This window comes from Gambusia affinis, linkage group LG01 (genome assembly GCF_019740435.1).
Source record: "Gambusia affinis linkage group LG01, SWU_Gaff_1.0, whole genome shotgun sequence".
Lineage (NCBI taxonomy): Eukaryota > Metazoa > Chordata > Actinopteri > Cyprinodontiformes > Poeciliidae > Gambusia > Gambusia affinis.
Window position 1 is genome coordinate 35,548,192 of NC_057868.1, and position 18,894 is coordinate 35,567,085.

The 18,894-nt window shown below is 40.0% G+C and overlaps 1 protein-coding gene across 6 annotated transcripts in view; it reads left to right on the plus strand.

Annotated features, from left to right (window-relative positions):
* Nucleotides 1-17,734, plus strand: part of iqsec2b (IQ motif and Sec7 domain ArfGEF 2b) — a 50,748-nt gene extending 33,014 nt beyond the window's left edge. For 3 of the 6 annotated variants that reach the window (XM_044113239.1, XM_044113578.1, XM_044113324.1), the window contains exons 2-14: nt 2,903-3,194; nt 4,554-4,871; nt 6,081-7,135; nt 7,222-7,383; nt 7,997-8,119; nt 8,284-8,450; nt 9,800-9,939; nt 10,035-10,160; nt 10,253-10,352; nt 10,434-10,595; nt 10,787-10,981; nt 12,433-12,482; nt 12,728-17,734. In XM_044113239.1, the coding sequence (XP_043969174.1) occupies nt 2,903-3,194; nt 4,554-4,871; nt 6,081-7,135; nt 7,222-7,383; nt 7,997-8,119; nt 8,284-8,450; nt 9,800-9,939; nt 10,035-10,160; nt 10,253-10,352; nt 10,434-10,595; nt 10,787-10,981; nt 12,433-12,482; nt 12,728-13,906 (4,069 nt within the window). In that variant the 3' untranslated portion in view covers nt 13,907-17,734. The other 3 variants (XM_044113497.1, XM_044113411.1, XM_044113662.1) reach the window with 3 other exon arrangements.
* The last annotated feature ends 1,160 nt before the right edge of the window (nt 17,735-18,894 follow it).

The window sequence follows — 18,894 nt, forward strand, 5'->3', positions numbered from 1 at the left end:
GCCAGATCTGACTAACTCAAAGTAAAACCAATGTAGTTGATATTTACTCTGTCTCCCAGCAACCATATGCACAAGTTGGAGGTGTGTGTGCATCCCACCAGCTGAGAGATCAATTCTTTAAGGTTCTTTATAACTTACGAGACGTTTTCCCCCTGATATGATAATTTGATGAAGGGCTTTTCTTCGACAGTTTTACTTGTACATGTTGAGCTTCAGTCTGCAGCACTGCAAAAACAGAATGCCTTACTAAGTATTTTTAGTCTAGTTTATTGGGAAAGTATCTTAGTGCAAGTAAGAGAAAAGTGACATAGAATAACTTTTCAGCGAGATGCAAGAATGTGTTTTAAGTCAATAATTCCTTAATACTGATTTTAAAAAGTACTGGCAGATTATTTCACTTATAACGACAAGTTTCCCAAGATACAAGGAAATAAATACAAACTTTTTAATTAATATTTAGAAATGATTAACTTATAACGAGCTGCTCCATTTTGCTCAAAAGTTACTTTTAAGTTAGTTTTGTTTTGTTTTGTTTCAAGTGTACTAAGATATTTGCAGTAAAAACTATTAAAATTCTTTGGTAAGATTTTGTGCAAATAATCACCAAATAATCACCTAATTGTATTTTTATTTTTAATCAGTGTAAACTTAATGCTGACATAATTTTCTTGTAGTGGAAAATGTCCAGTTTATCCAGAGATTTTTACTGAAAAGCCGACTTTCCTGCACCCAAATCAGCTTTTCTATATTTTATTTAGCTTAGCTAAATTTATCGAGCATTTTGAAGGAAATTGACCCAAATCCTTTATGGTCTTATGATTGTTTGAATCTAGATGCTTTTAACACAGCAAACCTTCAAGATCCTTTCAGGTTTTGGATCTGGAATGAAAACGTCCCTTTACTAAAAAAAATAAAAATAAAGAAGGAGACTTGGAGCAAACCTCAAAGACTGCCCAGATTCTGGATGAGTTTTAATGTTTTACAGTGTGAAGTCATTAGGCTCCCAAAAAAGTTAAATAAGTTTTTACGTAAATGAACATCTACATATTTAGTTGTTTAAATAAATATCTATCTATTGACATATTTTCTGCAAATGTCAACATCCCATGAAAGAAAATTTATTTATCTATTTGCAAAAGGATTATATTTTCTTTATTATAAAATAATTTTAAAAAATACAGAAATAAAAATAATAAACTCTCTTTCTATAGTAGATATTTATCCTAAATTATAAGTAGCGATTTTCTTTCCATGCATAATTTGTGTCTCTAAATGACTTTTCATCTTGACTGGGGGTAGAAAAGGTTGCAGACCATCATTCACAACCTGCGCTGCATCCTCAACACCCACCTTAACGATGATAACAGTCAATACGTCGCCATGGCAACAGCGCCTTTCATCCTAACAACTGCCTCACCGCCCACAAGAGTCCAACAGCAACCGTCACCAAGCAACCCCGTCCCTGCTCTCCGCTCCTCTATTTAAGGAGCCGAGGAGGAAGAGGAGGAGGAAGAGGAAGAGGAGGAGGAGGAGGACTGGAAAAATGATGCTGCGCGGAATAAAACTCAGCTTAAAAAACTGGAGAGAAAAAAACTAATTTTTAACATTGCAGAAGGCAGAAGTGTAACTAGATCTGCTGTAAAAGTATAGATTACCGTTGCCTCCTCTGTAGAGTCTTTTTGTTAAAGCTTGTGTTATGCAACTCTCAACAATCATTGAGCTAAGTCATGTGTTGCTTAAAGGCACAGGATGTCCGGCTGAAGGAGGTTGCATTGTACAACGTTTCCCCGTCTGCCCACTCCAAACATTCCAGCTGTGGACGTGAAGCAGCAGCCGGGACGTTTGAATCAACTGTAACATGTTGATCTTAATAAATTAAAGGAAATGTTTGCTTTTCCTCTCCTCCTCATTAACTCACTCAGGAAGTTTCTGATGTCCAGCAGAAAAAATGACCAATCAGGAAGAGGAAAATAAATGCTGGATTTGGTTTTTCTTTGTATTGATTAATCAATTAGAAATGATTTGCTGTTATGATTAGCATTTTTCTGGAGTTGATTGTCATGTTCACACACACCTCTGACCCCGGCTGCACCCTCTGTGGGACCGGGCTCGGCTGACAGAAGGGGGCGTGGCCAAAACGGGGAGGAAATGCAGGCAGGAACATGTGACACACACACACACACGCACCCACACAAACACACACACACACACACACACACACACACACACACACAAAGACACGGGTGGACTTTTCTGGTCTGAAACTAGCAGGACTGAAGGATTTCTGGACTAACTCGATTTACTGATAAGTTTTAACAAGTTTAATCTCGAATAACTTGTGATTCTTTCTGGATAATCTGAAGTTCTAATGAATGCATTTTGTCTGGTTCCCCTGTGAGCTGGTGGCGTTCGCTCCACAGCTGCTGCTGCTGACATAACACGCTGGTTTTTCCTGTTAGGACAGAGTTACTGGTATGTGGCGCTGCAGAAATTTGTTTATGTAGCAGCTGACTTTTCAGAAAGTTTCACTGCTGCGATGCGTGTCTGACAAGGGCAGAACAGTGAGGAAAGATATGCGGGTTTCAAAATATTAACTAAACCCTGAACTCTTCAACAAGCAGAAATCTTTATGTAGGTCCGGTTACAAAATCATTTTGGGAATTTTGTCAGGAGCTTAAATTGCATAAAATAAACCCTGATAAAAGTTGACAATGAGTTCTAGTAGACGGTGGCTGGGTTCACGGCGCTGCAAAATTTACAAGTAAGTCCACGTTTAGCAGCTTTGCATATAGATGCTGATATTCAGTCACTGTGATCTGGAGGTCAAAATGTTTGCTGCTAAAATTTCTCAAACTGTTAATGACTCATAAACTTCTGCTTCTGTTTTTTCCCTCCTCCTCAGTGTGGAGGGGGAGTCCCAGTGTCCGGAGACAGTCGCTCACAAAGACAGCTCCTTCAGCCAGTCGCCTTATCTCCACGGCTCAGAGCGATACACTGACAGCGGCGGCGGCCCCTCGGCTCCCAGGGGCCCGGCCAGCGTGGCCATCTCCAGCCCGGCCAGCCTGGCCTGGGCTCTGCGGAGCCGCCATCAGCCGGCGAGCCTGGCCCTCCGCAAACAGGAAGAGGAGGAGAACAAGAGGTGCAAGGCCCTGTCTGACAGCTATGAGCTCTCCACAGATCTGCAGGATAAGAAGGTAAAAATGCTGAACAGACAGCGAGAGATTCGGAAGAACAGAATAAAAATGGCCTTTATAAAGTCAGGTCCTCTAAGGATTTTAGCAGAGAGAGGCAGAGTATCCAAAATTTTACACAAGTAAGAGCAGCACTATTTCAGCTTATTTATACTCAAGTAAAGTAAAAAGTATTTGGTTAAAGGTCTACTCAAGTACTGAGTAACTGATCAAATGATTGATAATTTAGTCTTTAGAAAGTACACCATTACATGGACCAAAATATAAAGTTAAGAGGAAACTTTGGTATTTTAAGGATGAAAATGACAACAACAAAAAAAAATCATTTAAGTAACAAAAAAATAACCAAATCAGTTTTTTTTAAATAAAATATGTATGAAACATCAACAAAACCTGTATCTGTATCTGGTAAATTTTTGTTTAAATAATGTTTGTTCTTCATTCATTAGGTGGAGAATCCAGAAATTTCACTCAAGTAAGAGTAGAGAAACTTCATAATAAAATTACACAAGCTAAAGGAAAACGTAGTAAACAGACTCCAGAAACGTTTTTTTTTTTTTTTTATGTTACTTAAGTCAAAACAAATTACTACTTCTTTAAAGTTTTCGCTTTGCAACCAGAACCACAAACATCAACCTACTTTTTCTCTAAAGCAAATCTTCTCAAAAAGGAAAACAATCAACCCAAATAAAAATTAAATTGTGGATTTTTTATGTTTTGTATCTACAATGTTTTATTTATCAGTTTCCTATAAAAATCCAACGATTTTGTTGATTTTAATAGAATTGACGTAGTCTATTATAGAGCAAACAAAATAAAAAGGCACCAATAATTAGGCCTGTCACGATAACAGATTTTGATGGTGGATAAATTGTCCCAGTAATTATTGCAATAATTAATAATATTGTTGTTTTGAGACCATTTTCAAGTAATATTTTAATAATGGCATACTACCACTACTGCTACTACTACTTTATTTATAAAGCACCTTAGCTGCAATAAAGTAAAAAATCAGACATTCAAAATATGGAACAAGGCAGGAATAGGAACAATCAAAAGTTATAATAATGCAAGTTTTCTCTCTGAAAGACAAACTTTCCACACTGGAAATGGGAAATATTTTAAATATCCAAAATGAAACACAACTAACAAAAAAAATAAATATGGATTTTGATGTTTGTAAACAAAGTTTCCTTAATAAATACTACTTAAAAAAGGAAATAATTGAGCTTATTTTAATTTGTCATGTGATTAATTGCGTAACTAAAAATTTGTTTTAGAAGTGTTTACAGCTAAACAACTTTGGCCCTTGTGGCTAAAAGTTGTTACTGAGTGCACACATTATTTTCTCACCTTCTGCAGGTGGAGATGCTGGAGAGAAAGTACGGAGGCTCTTTTGTAAGTCGCAGAGCAGCCAAGACCATTCAGACGGCCTTCAGACAATATCGCATGAATAAGAACTTTGAGCGACTCCGAAGCTCGGCCTCAGAGAGTCGCATGACGCGGCGCATCATCCTGTCCAACATGAGGCTGCAGTACTCCTTTGACGAGCGCCAGCCGCAGCAGCAGGCGCAGACGCAGACCAACTTCACCCACAGCGTGGCCATTGGACCTCCTCACTCCCCGGATCCGGACCACGCCCCCGACTACACCCATCTGGAGGATTCCTTCTCCAAGCAGGTAAAACTGATGAGAATTTATAAAGCCACGAGGTTCAAACAGCAGCTTCCACTTACCGAGGAATCAGTTAATGTGGATGGTAAAGAAATTTAATGATTAGCATTGAAATTGGACCTATAGTATAACTGATTATGTAACGGACTTGTTTGGTTTCTAATGGTTTAATATGTGTTTTAATTTGGTGCGATATGAATAAAGATGAATTAATCTGAATTTTGTACATTTTTTTTTACAGACGTTTTTTGTCAATAAATTCATGTTTTTTTGGTGTCTGGAAAATGAGCTGCGCTAGGTAACGTTCAACTGGCGTTACCTAGCAACCCCAGTTGAGCCAAGCCCTGTTACCCAGCAACCCAAGCGGAACTCCAACACATGTAGCTCTGGAAAAAAATTAAGAGACCTCTTAAAATGATCGGTTTCTCTGATTTTACTTTTTATAGGTCTATGATGGAGTTATATGAACATTGCTCTTTTATTCTATGAACTATTGACAACATGTCTCTGAAATTCCAAGCAAAAATTTTGTATTTATTTTCAGAAAATGAGAAATGGTCAAAATAACAAAAAAGATGCAGTGCTTTCAGACCTCAAATAATGCAAAGAAAACAAGTTGATATTCATTCAGAAATAACAATACTAATGTTTTGACTCAGGGAGAGTTCAGGAATCAATATTTGGTGGAATAACCAGGAGGTTTTCAGTCGGGTTCAGTGCAGTGGGCTCTTCATTTTTTCCAGAGCTAAACGTTCAGCTGGTTTTACTGCTGTATGCGTTGTATAATGGCTGCTGGAAAAGATAAGTGTTTTGTTGTGGACTTACTGTTTAGAGACCACTTCCTGCATTCTTGTTGGTTGTGCAGCAGACTCCACTTTTGCTTTTCCAAAATGTGCCATTGTATACTTACTCATCAGTTTGCAGCCACTTTCACGTGTGAGTGTAAGTATTGGGGGGCGGGCCAACAGCCGCTTATTTGGATTTAAAGTGACAAAAGGACTTAAAACAGGTCATTATGATTCTAAAAATACTTAGTACTGATCAGACAAAAATCTCATTACCTAAGAATGATTTTGTGCAACAAAATGTAATGAACATGTTATTTAAAGCCCATAGACCTATCATAACGTGTTCAAGGAAGTCACTTTTAAAATCTCAGACACACATACCTGAAGAATTTGGCCTCGATCATTTAATTTCTCATGTTTCCTCCAGGTCAAGTCCTTAGCCGACTCCATAGATGACGCCCTCACCTGCCGCGCGGGTCGCGATGACTCCCAGGAGGGCAGCAGGGAGGGTGGACCAATCAGTGAAGACTTTGGAGAGTGCATGTGGAGTAGCAGCAGTAACCCGTCTTCCCAGAGAGGCTTGGGAGAAAGAGGCAGAGGAGCTGGGGGGGGACACAGCATGCATGGTGACAGCACTGCCACGTCTTACAGTGACGTCACTCTTTACATGGACGATGGGATGCCATCTTCTCCTCTGTCCCTCGACCGGGCACCCAGCAGCACAGATACAGAGTACTGGGGCCCCAGCGGGGGTGTCGGAGGCCGTGAAGACAGCAGGGACACTGAAGGAGGGGGAAGCAGCAACAGCCGGCGCAGCACCCCATGCACCGAGTGCAGAGATTACCGACTAAGGGGGGCCCACCTGCCACTTCTCACCATCGAGCCACCCAGTGACAGCTCAGTAGACATGAGCGATCGTTCAGACCGAGGCTCCCTGAGCAGACAGTTGGTGTATGAGCAGGAACCCGGAGTGGGGTCAGGCTCCCCACAGGGAACCCTCAAACACACCCCCAACTCAGGCACCCACCCGTCCTCGGCGGCAGCTGCCCAGGGTCAGACCAGGCCGCCTGTCAGATCTATACCCACACATATCCCTCACCAGGTGGCAGCCCACCACCACCATCACCACCATCCCATCCATCACCATCAGTACCCTGACACGCCCTCATCCTCTTCCTCACCCCAGCAGCCCCCCACCACTCCGCTGTCATCTTCCTCCTCGACAGCTCTACCGCCTGGCGCTCTGGAGCAGCCATGCTGCTCCGACGGAGACAACGACTCCCTCAACTCCACCACCAACTCTAACGAGACAGTCAACTGCAGCTCAGGCTCCTCATCTCAGGACAGCCTGCAGGATCCTCTTCCTCCTCTGGGCAAGCAGACATATCAGAGGGAGAGCCGCCACAGCTGGGACTCTCCACCCTTCAACAGTGACGTGGTGCAGAGACGCCAGTACCGCATTGGCCTCAATCTCTTCAACAAGTAAGCTGGAGTTCCACAAAGCGCAATACTTCTATGTCCATGCATGTACAGTGATTAGGTTCATGCTTTGTTTGCGTCAACTTTAGGAAACCAGAAAAGGGCATCCAGTACCTGATAGAGAGAGGCTTTGTGTCGGACACTCCGGTTGGGATTGCTCGCTTTCTTTTGGAAAGAAAGGGCCTCAGCCGGCAGATGATTGGCGAGTTTCTTGGAAACCGACAAAAACAGTTCAACAAAGACGTTTTGGAGTAAGTATTCAAAATAAACATTAAGTGCTGCGTAAGAAGGATTTATCACAAATAATTTTTTTTATATTAAAATCAGGTTAGGTAAGGTAGGTCATTTTATTTATAAAATAAATTAAATAAGGTAAATTGAAATATTTTTTTATTTACTCCACTTTGAGAGGAGCTAGTTGATGAGGCTCTGGCATCGGGTTTAGACGCCTCCCTGATGAGATGATCCAGGCACGTACCATTGACCCAGAAAATGACCAGTACATCCTGGAGGGACTATGTTTCTCTAATGGCCTGGGAAATCTTTGGGATTCCCCTGGAGAAGCTGGCCCAGGTGGCTTGGGAAAGGGAAGTCTGGGCTTCTCTCCTTGGGCGACCCATTTCCGGATTAGACGGAAGATAATGGATGAATGGATAGATGGATAAAAGCTGAGGAAATCTGCATACATGCCCAGAAGCCACAGAGAAGCTGTTGAACCAATTTGATTTTATAGAGCTTTACTCAACCCACACCCATACACAGAAAATGTGATCAGAATTACATAATACTGCTACTCAAGTTCAAGCATGCCTGATATGAAAGAAATTCAGCTATAACCTCTGAGTTGTGTATGTGTTTTTGCAGCTGTGTGGTGGATGAGATGGATTTCTCAGGTATGGACATCGATGACGCTTTGAGGAAATTCCAGGCGCAAATTAAAGTTCAAGGGGAAGCCCAAAAGGTGGAGAGACTTATAGAGGCATTCAGGTTTGTATATGAAAATTACCTAAAGAAAAATGCAATTCAATTGGTTTACTGGGGCCCACTTTTGAGCCAATTTTGTGCTCTTATGGGGTCCCATATGTCCCATATTGGCTGGATGGTGACTAAAACAAAGCTATAAGGTTTCAACTACTTCCTTTTGTTTTCAGTCAGAGGTACTGCGTGTGCAATCCAACCCTGGTACGGCAGTTCCAGAACCCTGATACCATCTTCATTTTGGCGTTTGCCATAATCCTCCTCAACACGGACATGTACAGCCCCAACATCAAAGCAGAGAGGAAGATGAAACTAGAAGATTTCATCAAGAATTTGAGAGGTACTGACCCATTTGCTAACAGCGACACTTTATTAAACATAAGAGTTTCAGCTTGCACATACTCCTTACTGTTAAGGCTTAAAGAGATCCAAGATTAGTTGAACATGTTGGCCTAAATATGTTGTAATTTTCCTATTAACTAAAAAATTGCCATTTGTGATACACCAAAACTCATAGTTACTTAAAAGAATGTATGTCTTTTGTTATATTTTTAAACCTGCTGGGTTGATGACGTCCTTCGGTCCATTCTGTACTGGAATCTGCAGAGTAAACGCAGGAAGGCTGGTGTAATTTTCAATAATGCCACACTGTGTCACTATTGGCTGTAAAAAATTTTAAAACAGTGAGGTTAATCTGGATGCTTCCCATGTGAATGAAAAGAAGAGTGCAATGGTAGAGAGCTGGAGCCAAATACAACTTCCAAAGGACATAGATTTTTATTCTCAACATTTCTCTCCAGAAGACGTTGAGTGATTTATATGAGTGAAACTGGCGATTGTTACCGTAACAAGCTAAGAGTAAATGCAGTGCCACAGTTTTTATCCATAAAGGCCTAAACCCGCTGAAACTGGAGCACTGGGAGAAACATCAAACAGACAGGACTGGAAGCTCTTTTAAATGTTAACGGCGCTCTTCAGCAGTAGTACCGGCGGCTCTACTGCCGCCCCGGAGGAAGACTGCAGCTGATACAAGGCTATAGAAGTACTTACCGGATCATACAGTCCAACCAGATGTATGCGTCATTCATCGTTTAATTTATGAAGCTGAAGATATCAGCGGCAGCAAAAGACCAACTCCTACGGCCAAGTTCTTCCTCCGATTGGTCCTTCTCATCTTCGTTACCTCTTGTGATTTCTACATTTCGATCAATTTCAATGCTCCAGTTCAATTTGAAAAGCCTTTATGACGTTACTCATTACTGTTATGGACTCAGCTAGCGTAGTTGGACCAATAAACATCACTTATCCAGAATGCATTGCAGTGTGAACAACATGGAGACGCTGGTGTGACAATATTTTAATAAAATGTTTAAAAAGTAAGCAGCCTACAGTATTATTACTGTATTGTTTTTACACCTACAAATATTCCTCATATAAAGTTGATTGTTAAAACTAATTGTGGATCCTTTTAAGACAGTGTTTTTCTACCATTGTCCACAAGACACAATGCCCTGCATGTTTTAGTCATTTCCTTGTTCAGCACACATGATTTCCATGAAGGTTGATTAACGGGGTTTTGCTGAATGGGGTAAACATCTAAAACATGCAGATCAGAGTGCCTTGAGGACGAGGATTAGGAAACATTGGCCATTATTTCCTAAAACCATTAATGTCTTTATCCAAACCAAGGTGTGGACAATGGTCAGGATATTCCCCGGGACCTGCTGGTTGGGATTTACCAGCGAATACAGAAATGGGAGTTACGGACCAATGATGATCACGTCTCACAGGTGCAAGCGGTGGAAAGGGTCATTGTTGGCAAAAAGCCTGTGAGTTTCTATAACTATTTAAGGCATCGCAAGATGAGACTTAATGGATTTTGTTCTGTAAAGTTGATTTTGTCTCTGTTTCTTTGGGTATATAGGTGCTGTCCCTTCCCCACCGCCGGCTGGTGTGTTGCTGCCAGCTCTACGAGGTGCCTGACCCCAACAGACCTCAGAGGACAGGGGTTCACCAGCGAGAGGTCTTTCTCTTTAATGACCTGCTGGTGGTAAGGCTGACTTTCAGACTCCTATTATATAAAAGTCTCAATAATTGAATATATATATTTTGTGAATATATAAACTTTTCATTGCATACCAGGTAACCAAAATCTTCCAAAAGAAGAAAACCTCAGTAACTTATAGCTTCAGACAATCTTTCCCTTTGGTTGACATGCAAGTCCACATGTTTCAGAACTCATGTAAGAAACTTTTTTCATTTTGTACCTTTCAATTAAACCTTTCAGTTTTATTGTAACATAAATGTCTCCGTTTCTAACTAGATTACCCTCATGGCATCCGCCTGACCTCATCCAGCCTCGGCGGAGAGAGAAAGGTTCTTATCATCTTTATGGCACCCAGTCAGCAAGACCGCACCCGGTTTGTTAGCGACCTCAGGGAGAGTATTGCTGAAGTCCAAGAGATGGAGAAATACAGAGTGGAGTGTAAGTGCCCCATCTGCTGGTCATTTCTATCAGTTAAACTGTCCTTGTTGGTTATCTCAGCCATTGTTCTAGATGTTTCTAAGCATGAGAATGGAAACTTAGCCAAGTTGTTGTTGTTGCTATGCAGCTCATTTCTCTGTGTTTTTTCTCTCTCATTTAATATTCCCCTGTGTTTCTATGTAAATCTGCAGCGGAACTGGAGAAACAGAAAGGTGTGATGCGGCCCAGCTTGCTGACGGGCTCCGTGGTTGGCGGAGGCGTAGGTGTGAAGAGCGATGTTGTGAATGGCACCTTGGGAAGGACGAGTTTTGATGACAACTGCTCAGTGGGTGAGGGTCTGAAGCGCACAGCGCTCAGCTCATCTCTCAGGGACCTCTCGGACACAGGTGAGACAACATCACCGCTCGGACAATGTCAAAACCATTTCTCTCACATCATCTCTCCTGGTTGGGGTTGGCTGATCTTGCTCTCTCTCTTTCTAGTGCTGAATTATGTTCCTCTGTCTTGCAAAAGTCATTTTAACTCTTGCTCTTTTCAAATTTTGTCTCACTACGAAACAAACAAAGTTTGAAAACCTCAGAGAGAATGGTTCAGCCTACTGCAGAGTATGGTAAAACTACAAACCCAACTTGACATGGTCATGAACTCAAGGAGGATATTAGCTAAATAAGCATCACAACAGGACCATGGATGTAGTAACTCTGACTGAACTGCTTAGATTCACAGTTCAGATCAGAGAATCTGTTGACAACTATTATTCCAGCGCTCCACAAACCACAAACCTGGTTTTCATGGGAGAATGACAAAAAAGAAAGTAATTGTTGAAACAAAGACATAACAAGCTGCATTTGCATTGACCATATAATTGCTCAATTTAACATTTAGCAAACAAGTTTGCTTAATGGAAATAGGCTAATTTTGAAAAAAAAACTCTCATTTGTTGTGTGGATGAGGTGGCTTTTTCGGCTTTATCGAAATAAACCAATTTTTATCAAACTTTGGTTTATTTTTTGCGCTTTTTTTCACGTCACATGAGTCATGTGATCAACAAACGGATGTTACTACTGGTAGAAACCACAAAGAAGACGACAGGAAGTAGCCGGAGGATCATGAACGGCATGAATTTAATGACTTATTGCATGAACTAATTTATTCACGTGAGATTTTAATCACATTTGTTCTTTAGTGGAAACACCGCAATTGAAAAATTTTATTTTTTTTGGAACATTGACAAAGCTTTGCGCAGATTTGTAATGGAAACACAGCTACAACTCCATGAGTGATGAAAGTGATGTGATACCAAAACATAACCATTTGGTCTATAAAACACAAACAGCCAGACCTGCACCAATTTATCGGCCAGCCGATTTATCTGTGCCAATTTTCTTAATTTTGGGAGATTGGCAATCGGCCGATACTTACATCAGAAGCCGATACCTTCCAATAATCTTATTTACCTCAACAAAGGTTTAAAAATCAACACATATAATTGTTAGGATCGCCCAGTCAGAGAAGAAACCTAAATCAAGAAGTAGGAATTCCTCTTCTCACACACTTTTCATTCATCTGAATAATCTTGAGCTATTTTGCAAAGAAGAATTGACAATTATCCTTTAGCAAACATACGGCAAAAGACTAGTAGTTGTAATGCTTAATGTTGGTCTATAATATGAAATCTCAGTAAAAACCATAAACCTTCAGGCTTATGGTTCTAAAGTGACAAAATGTGAAAAATGAGCAGAATAAAAATATTTTTGCAAGGCACTGGATTCTTGTAATTAAGAAAAAAATCAATCTTTCACGCTTTGCTAACCTGATTCTTCCTGGTGGGGTGCAGGGAAACGTGGTCGCAGGAACAGTGTTGGTTCTCTGGACAGTACAATGGAAGTAAGTCTATAAAAGATTAGCTGAGATTAGCTAAAGGGCTTACATTTTCCCCTAACCACTGCTCTGTTGTCTGAGTACATGTGCATATCGACTAAACGTGCATGTGTGATTCTACATTGACACCCTTTGCATGGCTTTTTGCAATTAAATCCACCCCCAGCATGCTGTGTGCCGACGTCAGGAGGAGCAGGGATTGTAATTCTCCAGTGTGTCTTTTAAAACCTGATGAGTTTTTATGTTCCCAGGGCTCCATCATTAGCAGCCCGCAGCCTCACCAGCGCTATCCAATGCCGGGTGTGATCCCTGGCTGCTACGCCACAGAAGATTTCCGGCCTCACCGCCCCATCCTGAGCCCCGGATCGGGGGTGGGGGGTGGGCCGGGGCAGCAAATTACCACTGCTGGGACAGGAGTTGGGGGAGTCTCCAGCAGTGCAGAGAGAGCAGGAGCGGGGGGCGGTCCTGGGGGGAGCAACAGCAGCAACAACAGCAGCTCCTTCCTGGGTTCACTCTTCGGCAGCAAACGCGCCAAACCACCAGGGCCCCTTATTCCACCGGGGCCACCATACCCCGCGCCTGTACCCCCACTGACTACTGGAGGAGCCCCTCCTCACTCCCCTTCATCCCTATGCCAGCTGGAGGGGGGGGCTTCCAAGATTCAGGCACTGCACGCACAATTCTGTCACGTGGGCACAATACAGCCTCCGCCACCTTACTACCATCACCATCGCTTTCACGTCCAGTCCGCGCCCCCTCCTTTGCAAGGTGTGCCCCCTCATACTTTGCAGAGAGGCCCACTACCCTGTCGTCCTCCGGTTGGGCCACCGCACGTCCAGCACCCGCAGCTGGCCCATCTCTCCCAGCTCTCCCAGCATGGGCTGCAGGGTCGCTACACCAACATGGTGGTCGGATGTCCCCCCCCTCTTTCTCCTCTCTCCCAACATTCCCAGAACCAGCAGTTCGCCCTCTACCACGCGCAGCCCACACAATCTGCCAGAGGGGCCGGCGGCCCTGGTTCCAAACCCCCGCTAACGTTGTCTCTTTCCCACCCCCACGCACACTCCCAAACCCACCCCAGGCACGCACAAACGCCGCACCCAACCAGTCATTCCACCCATCAAACACACTTTATATTCGGCACGTTGCCCCACAACCTGCCGTCCGCCTCCGTCAGTGCGCATCACGCAGCCTCCGCCGCCCCGTATCTGCCCCAGTACCCTCCTCTCTCCTCTATCCCCCCTCCCCCACCACACTCCCCTTTACCCCCCCCTTTGTCCCCCCTTACCCCTCTTACACCTCTCTCCCCTCACCCCCCCCAGCACCCAGGGCAGCCTCCGCAGGGGCCGCAGGTGACCGGGGCTGGATCGACAGGTACGGTGGGCAGCTCCAAATCCAAACCTATCAACCGGATAAGCACCGTGGTGTGAGCCGGACATGGAGCTCCAGAGGCCACCGCTTTGAGGACAGATACGAGGAGGCGGGCAGGTCCCGGACCCGGAGCAAGTCCGCCCGGACCGAGAGCAACAGCAGCAGCGCTGGCGACAAGAGGAAACGCAGGCTGCTGCGTCTCTGCTACTTTCACCTTCGCTTCCCACATATGTAGGCGGAGCTAAGGTTTGTTCAAAGTAAAAAAAATCTGAAACTGAAATAAAAATTTTAATCTGAAAAGTAGATTTTAACTTTCTTTTAAATTGCTGATCTTTATTTTCAACTTCAAAATTGTTTTTTTCCTGTTTCAAACCTTTTTTTCAGTTTTAAATCTTTTTTAAGTGTTGAACTATTTTTAGTTTCAAAACATTTTTTCAGTTTCAAACGTTTTTCAGTCTTAAATTTTTTTATCTTTCTTTTTGTTCAATATTAAATCTTTTTTTATTTCAAAAATCTTTTTCAAATTTCTCACTTTTTAGCAAATATGTATTATTTTCAGATTCAAATCTTTTTTTAGTTTTTATTTTTTTCTTCAATCTTAATGTTTGTCAGTTTCATTTTTTTTATTTCAAAATAATTTTCCGTTTCAAATCTTTTTTTTTCATTTCAAAATATTTCTCAGTATCAGACTATTTTTAATTTCAAAGTAATTTTTCAGTTCAATTAAATTTTTTTTTTTGTTTCAGTTTTTTCTTCTCATTTGAACAAACTTGATGGCTCTAATTTAGCTCCATATGGAGCTAGCGAACACTGCTAGCGGTAAACGGTTTGTGCTCACATACCTGAAAAAACTGCACACAGAATATAACATGAGCACACGTTGCTACTTTTGCCACACACAATCAAAAAAAAGAAGTCTATAGCCATATAATTTTAAATGAAACTAAATCTATATCTGATTATAATGCTTAAGTTTTACTTGTTTGAAGTCATGAGTATGTATGAGAATATTTCCATGTACAGTACTAAGATGTTATAATGTGACACTGGAAAACCAGAGTGTTCCTGTATCCACTGGCTCACAGTGGGTTTGTAATTAGAGACTGAACTACCGAATGCATTCCAGTTGCAGTTTTGCATTGAAAAGAGAAGAAAGTTGCAAAAAAAAAAAAAAAAAAAAAAAAGAAGAAGAAGAAATCTCCTTTGACTTTGCAATAATTTTCTTGGCTTCATGATGTCTCCATCCCTTGTTGCTGGTTACACTTTGCCATTTAGGCCATTTCTTTGTTCTGAAGAAGACCTCAGATATTTGCTCTGTCTTAAACTTCTAAAACAATCGCAGGTTTTTAACGCTGTTCTGCCTTCCTGGTCTTACATCAGCTGGAGTCATGGCACTTGCTAACACTTTCTGTGTGGGTTTGGAAATCTAATCAGTGATACAAACAATAATATATTTTAAGTATTTCTGAACCTTCTTGCTGTTTTATTGATATTACGATATACCTGCTCTACCTGAGTATAATCAATATTGTTCGATCATTGTTTTGATCAGTGATTAATTATATCAGCAAATGTTTGTAAAGTATGTGCACATACAGATTCTCTCATTTTGCCATAACCACTGGAGGGTATTCTGATATGTGAAATGTGGTTTTCTTTCACATTATCATATTTTTTCCTTTCTGTCTGTAATGTTGAGTATTATTTAGTGTTAAAATAATTAATTAAGTTTGGATTCCTCCAAACAGAATCAGCCTTTTAGATGACATGATCAACAACATTAAGAGATATTTAAGGTAAATTTATTTAATGAGTTTCTCTACATTGGGGTAATGTCTAAATATAAGAATGGAAGTGTAATTATCAATAAACAACTGACAGAACAGGTCAGAGTTTTGCAAACAGTAATGTCAAATTAATTTGGGGTTTTTATTGATTTATTGTTCTAATTTTGTGCCAAGGTGGAATAATTATACAGCACAATTTAGATTACAATAAGAAAAAAAAAGCTTGAATATGTTGTAGATTTTATCTGATCCACACTGAGCAAAAATTGGTACTACAGATTAAAATAATGTTTGCTTGTTCCTTTGCAAGTTTCACTTTACGCAGATGTTAATTAAGCAGATTTGGCCTGTTTTATAATTCTTGGCTTGTGTAGTAAATTAAAGAAATGCCAGCATTAATGACATTTCTTAACAATTTCTTCTTCTAAAACCCCCTCAAGATTTCACCCTGGCAATAGAATAACTTCAATAAATCATTAGAAGTGCGACATTCATATTTTTGCTCTTCATAAGCCTCTGACTAAGGCTGCGATCACACTGCAGCCTGAAGTGACCCAATTCCGATTTATTTATTTGAGCCTTAATGCGACCTGTATCTGAGCTTTTCATGAAAGTCTGAACAAGACAGATTGGATTTTTTTCGAATGCCACCCCGCTGCTTGGATATCCGATAAGTATCCGATTCTTGAACGTCATTGATACTCGACAAACGTCATTATTCTGCGCCCTGATACGCTCAAGCGGGAAGAAAAACAACAACCGTGGCGGACCATAATGAAGATTAAGTTGTTAATATGCTGCTCCGGTGGACAACAACTTCAAAATCGTAAGCTATGCTCCACCGTTAGCATCCATGTTTACTTCCGCAAACAGTGAGGCTTCTTTTTTAAGGCGGTTGGGAAAACACGGAGCACGCTCTCTACGTGTGACGTTATTGCGCCGTCTACTGCGCATGCGGGACACTTTCAGGTCGTTTGCAGTTCACGCTGAAGATCACATACAGGTCGCATATATTTGGAAGTGTGAACGACCATGGCAAAAAAAAAAAAAAAAAAATCCGATTTGACAAAAGATCGGAATTGGGTCACTTCAGGCTGCAGTGTGAACGTAGCCTAAAACTGTATTTCCTTACGTCAGATTTTGGTTATTGTGTTTTTTCAGTGTTGAGAAAAGCACGCTTTGTGGTTTTGCACATGTGAGGTCTTAAGCTAGAAATGGCCTTCTCCTAATCATCCCTCTTCTGTCACTTTGAAAATCAAAATATTATATTTTCTGATGGCTCAGCATGTCGCTGAAGGCTTCTTGTGTGAAATCACTACAATAGTTAAGAATGTAAAATAGCCTGCAGGTACATACTTTATTTTAGGTTTTTTTTTTTTTTATTTATTAATTTTCTTGTGGGCTATATGTAAACGTTACCCCCTTTTTGTTACTGCATTTTTCAAGATAAAATTGAGCACTGATGTAGTTCATCTTCAGTGCCATTTATTACCAAAATTACATATTTTTTGATCCAGAAGAGAATAAATCATAGAGGACAAAATTAAATGTCAGTAAGATGCTGAAACTTGAAGAAGATTTTAACTTTTCAAAAGGGATTTTAAGAAATTTTTGAGAATGTTAAATGGATTTGTTGGCTATTCTTTTTATTGTGTCCTTTTTAACTATTCCTGCATGAATATATCTGCACTTATTGCATAGATTGTACTATATAAACATGAATGTACATATTAAACTTTACACAGGCTTCTTATAATTATGGGATGAACTGCTCCCATTCTGTATTCAGGTGCGTGCATGTGAGTCCACTAGGTATGCACATTTAAAGCAAAGATGGGGACAGGAAATGTTGTCCAAAAGGATTATTGACCTCTTTTCTTCTTTTCTTATTGATTCATACTGCCAGAGCGAGAATGAGTTACAGTGATCAAACATTCAAGGCCTGGGAAATGTTAATATGTCAGTGCACTTATTGATATTATTTTTGACCATGATTTTCTTTTTTTGTGTATGTATTACATGTAATGGAAGAATAGAGAACTGAGATGTGAATATTTATTGCTTCTGATAAATTAAAGTGTCCTTGCAGTGAAGTAAGAAGTGTGTGTGGGTGTGATTTATTTTCTCTTTATGAACTTTATAGTTCAGAAAAAGTCACATGGAATATTTTTATGGAGTGTGTGTTGATGCATTTTAACAGAAATGTTATTTTGTTGATCTGAATTATAGAAAATTTAGATCAAATCTGTCCAGTCAAACTTTTAATAATTTAAAAATAATGATTAAATGTACAGTACCAATCAAAATTAAGGAAATCATCCATGGTTCTTTAAATAATTTCACTGGTTTATTTCCAACTATTTGTTAGTAAGCTGTAACTATTGATTACTTTATAGATTAGTTTAATTTATAAAATGTTGCCAGAGGTGTTCAAAACTATTGAGAGCCAAAATGTGAAACAACCTTATGAATAAATAAGTCATTTTAATATATTGTACATAATAATAAACATTTAACAATTTAAATAAAAATTTAAATCTTTATATTAAATAGATAAAATTTGTTTTATGTTTTCTTAGATGAGCTAACACTTGATTAAATAAATACTTGTCCACATTTTAAGTCAAATAAAGTGAAGTTTCTTTGTGCAGAACATTTCAGCAATAATACCAGTTATTAAACAAGCATTATATTTTGGCAAATGCCATCATGAAATATACATCAAAAATATTAATCAGTATTCCAGTTATTATTAGTCAAAGGTAACTCTAAATACGTGAGTTTTTGACATGGATTTAAATTAATTTACTCAGTGTTAATAATAAACTCATAATATAATTTTAAATAATTTCAAACATTGTTGTTGTTATGAATTCTATTATATTTCTTTTCCCTATTTCCTTGCTTATTTGTTTATTTTTGAAAAGTTATGAAGGCTGGATTATACTTACACTGCAAAAACACAAAATCTTACCGACTATTATTGGTCTAGTTTTTAGTGCATATATTATAATACACTGGAAATAAGGCAAAACTAACTTGCAAGTAACTTTTTTTAACTCAATAATTCTTTACAATTGGGAAAGAAGTACTGGTTCCATTGGCAAACTGTTTAGCCTTGCTATAAGTGAAATAATAGTACTTTTTCATCAATAATAATGATTTATTTACTTAACAGAAGCTCCTAATTTTTGCAGAAATGTCACTTGTAAAGTTAGTTTTGTCTTATTTCAGGTGTGTTATGATATTTACATTAGAAA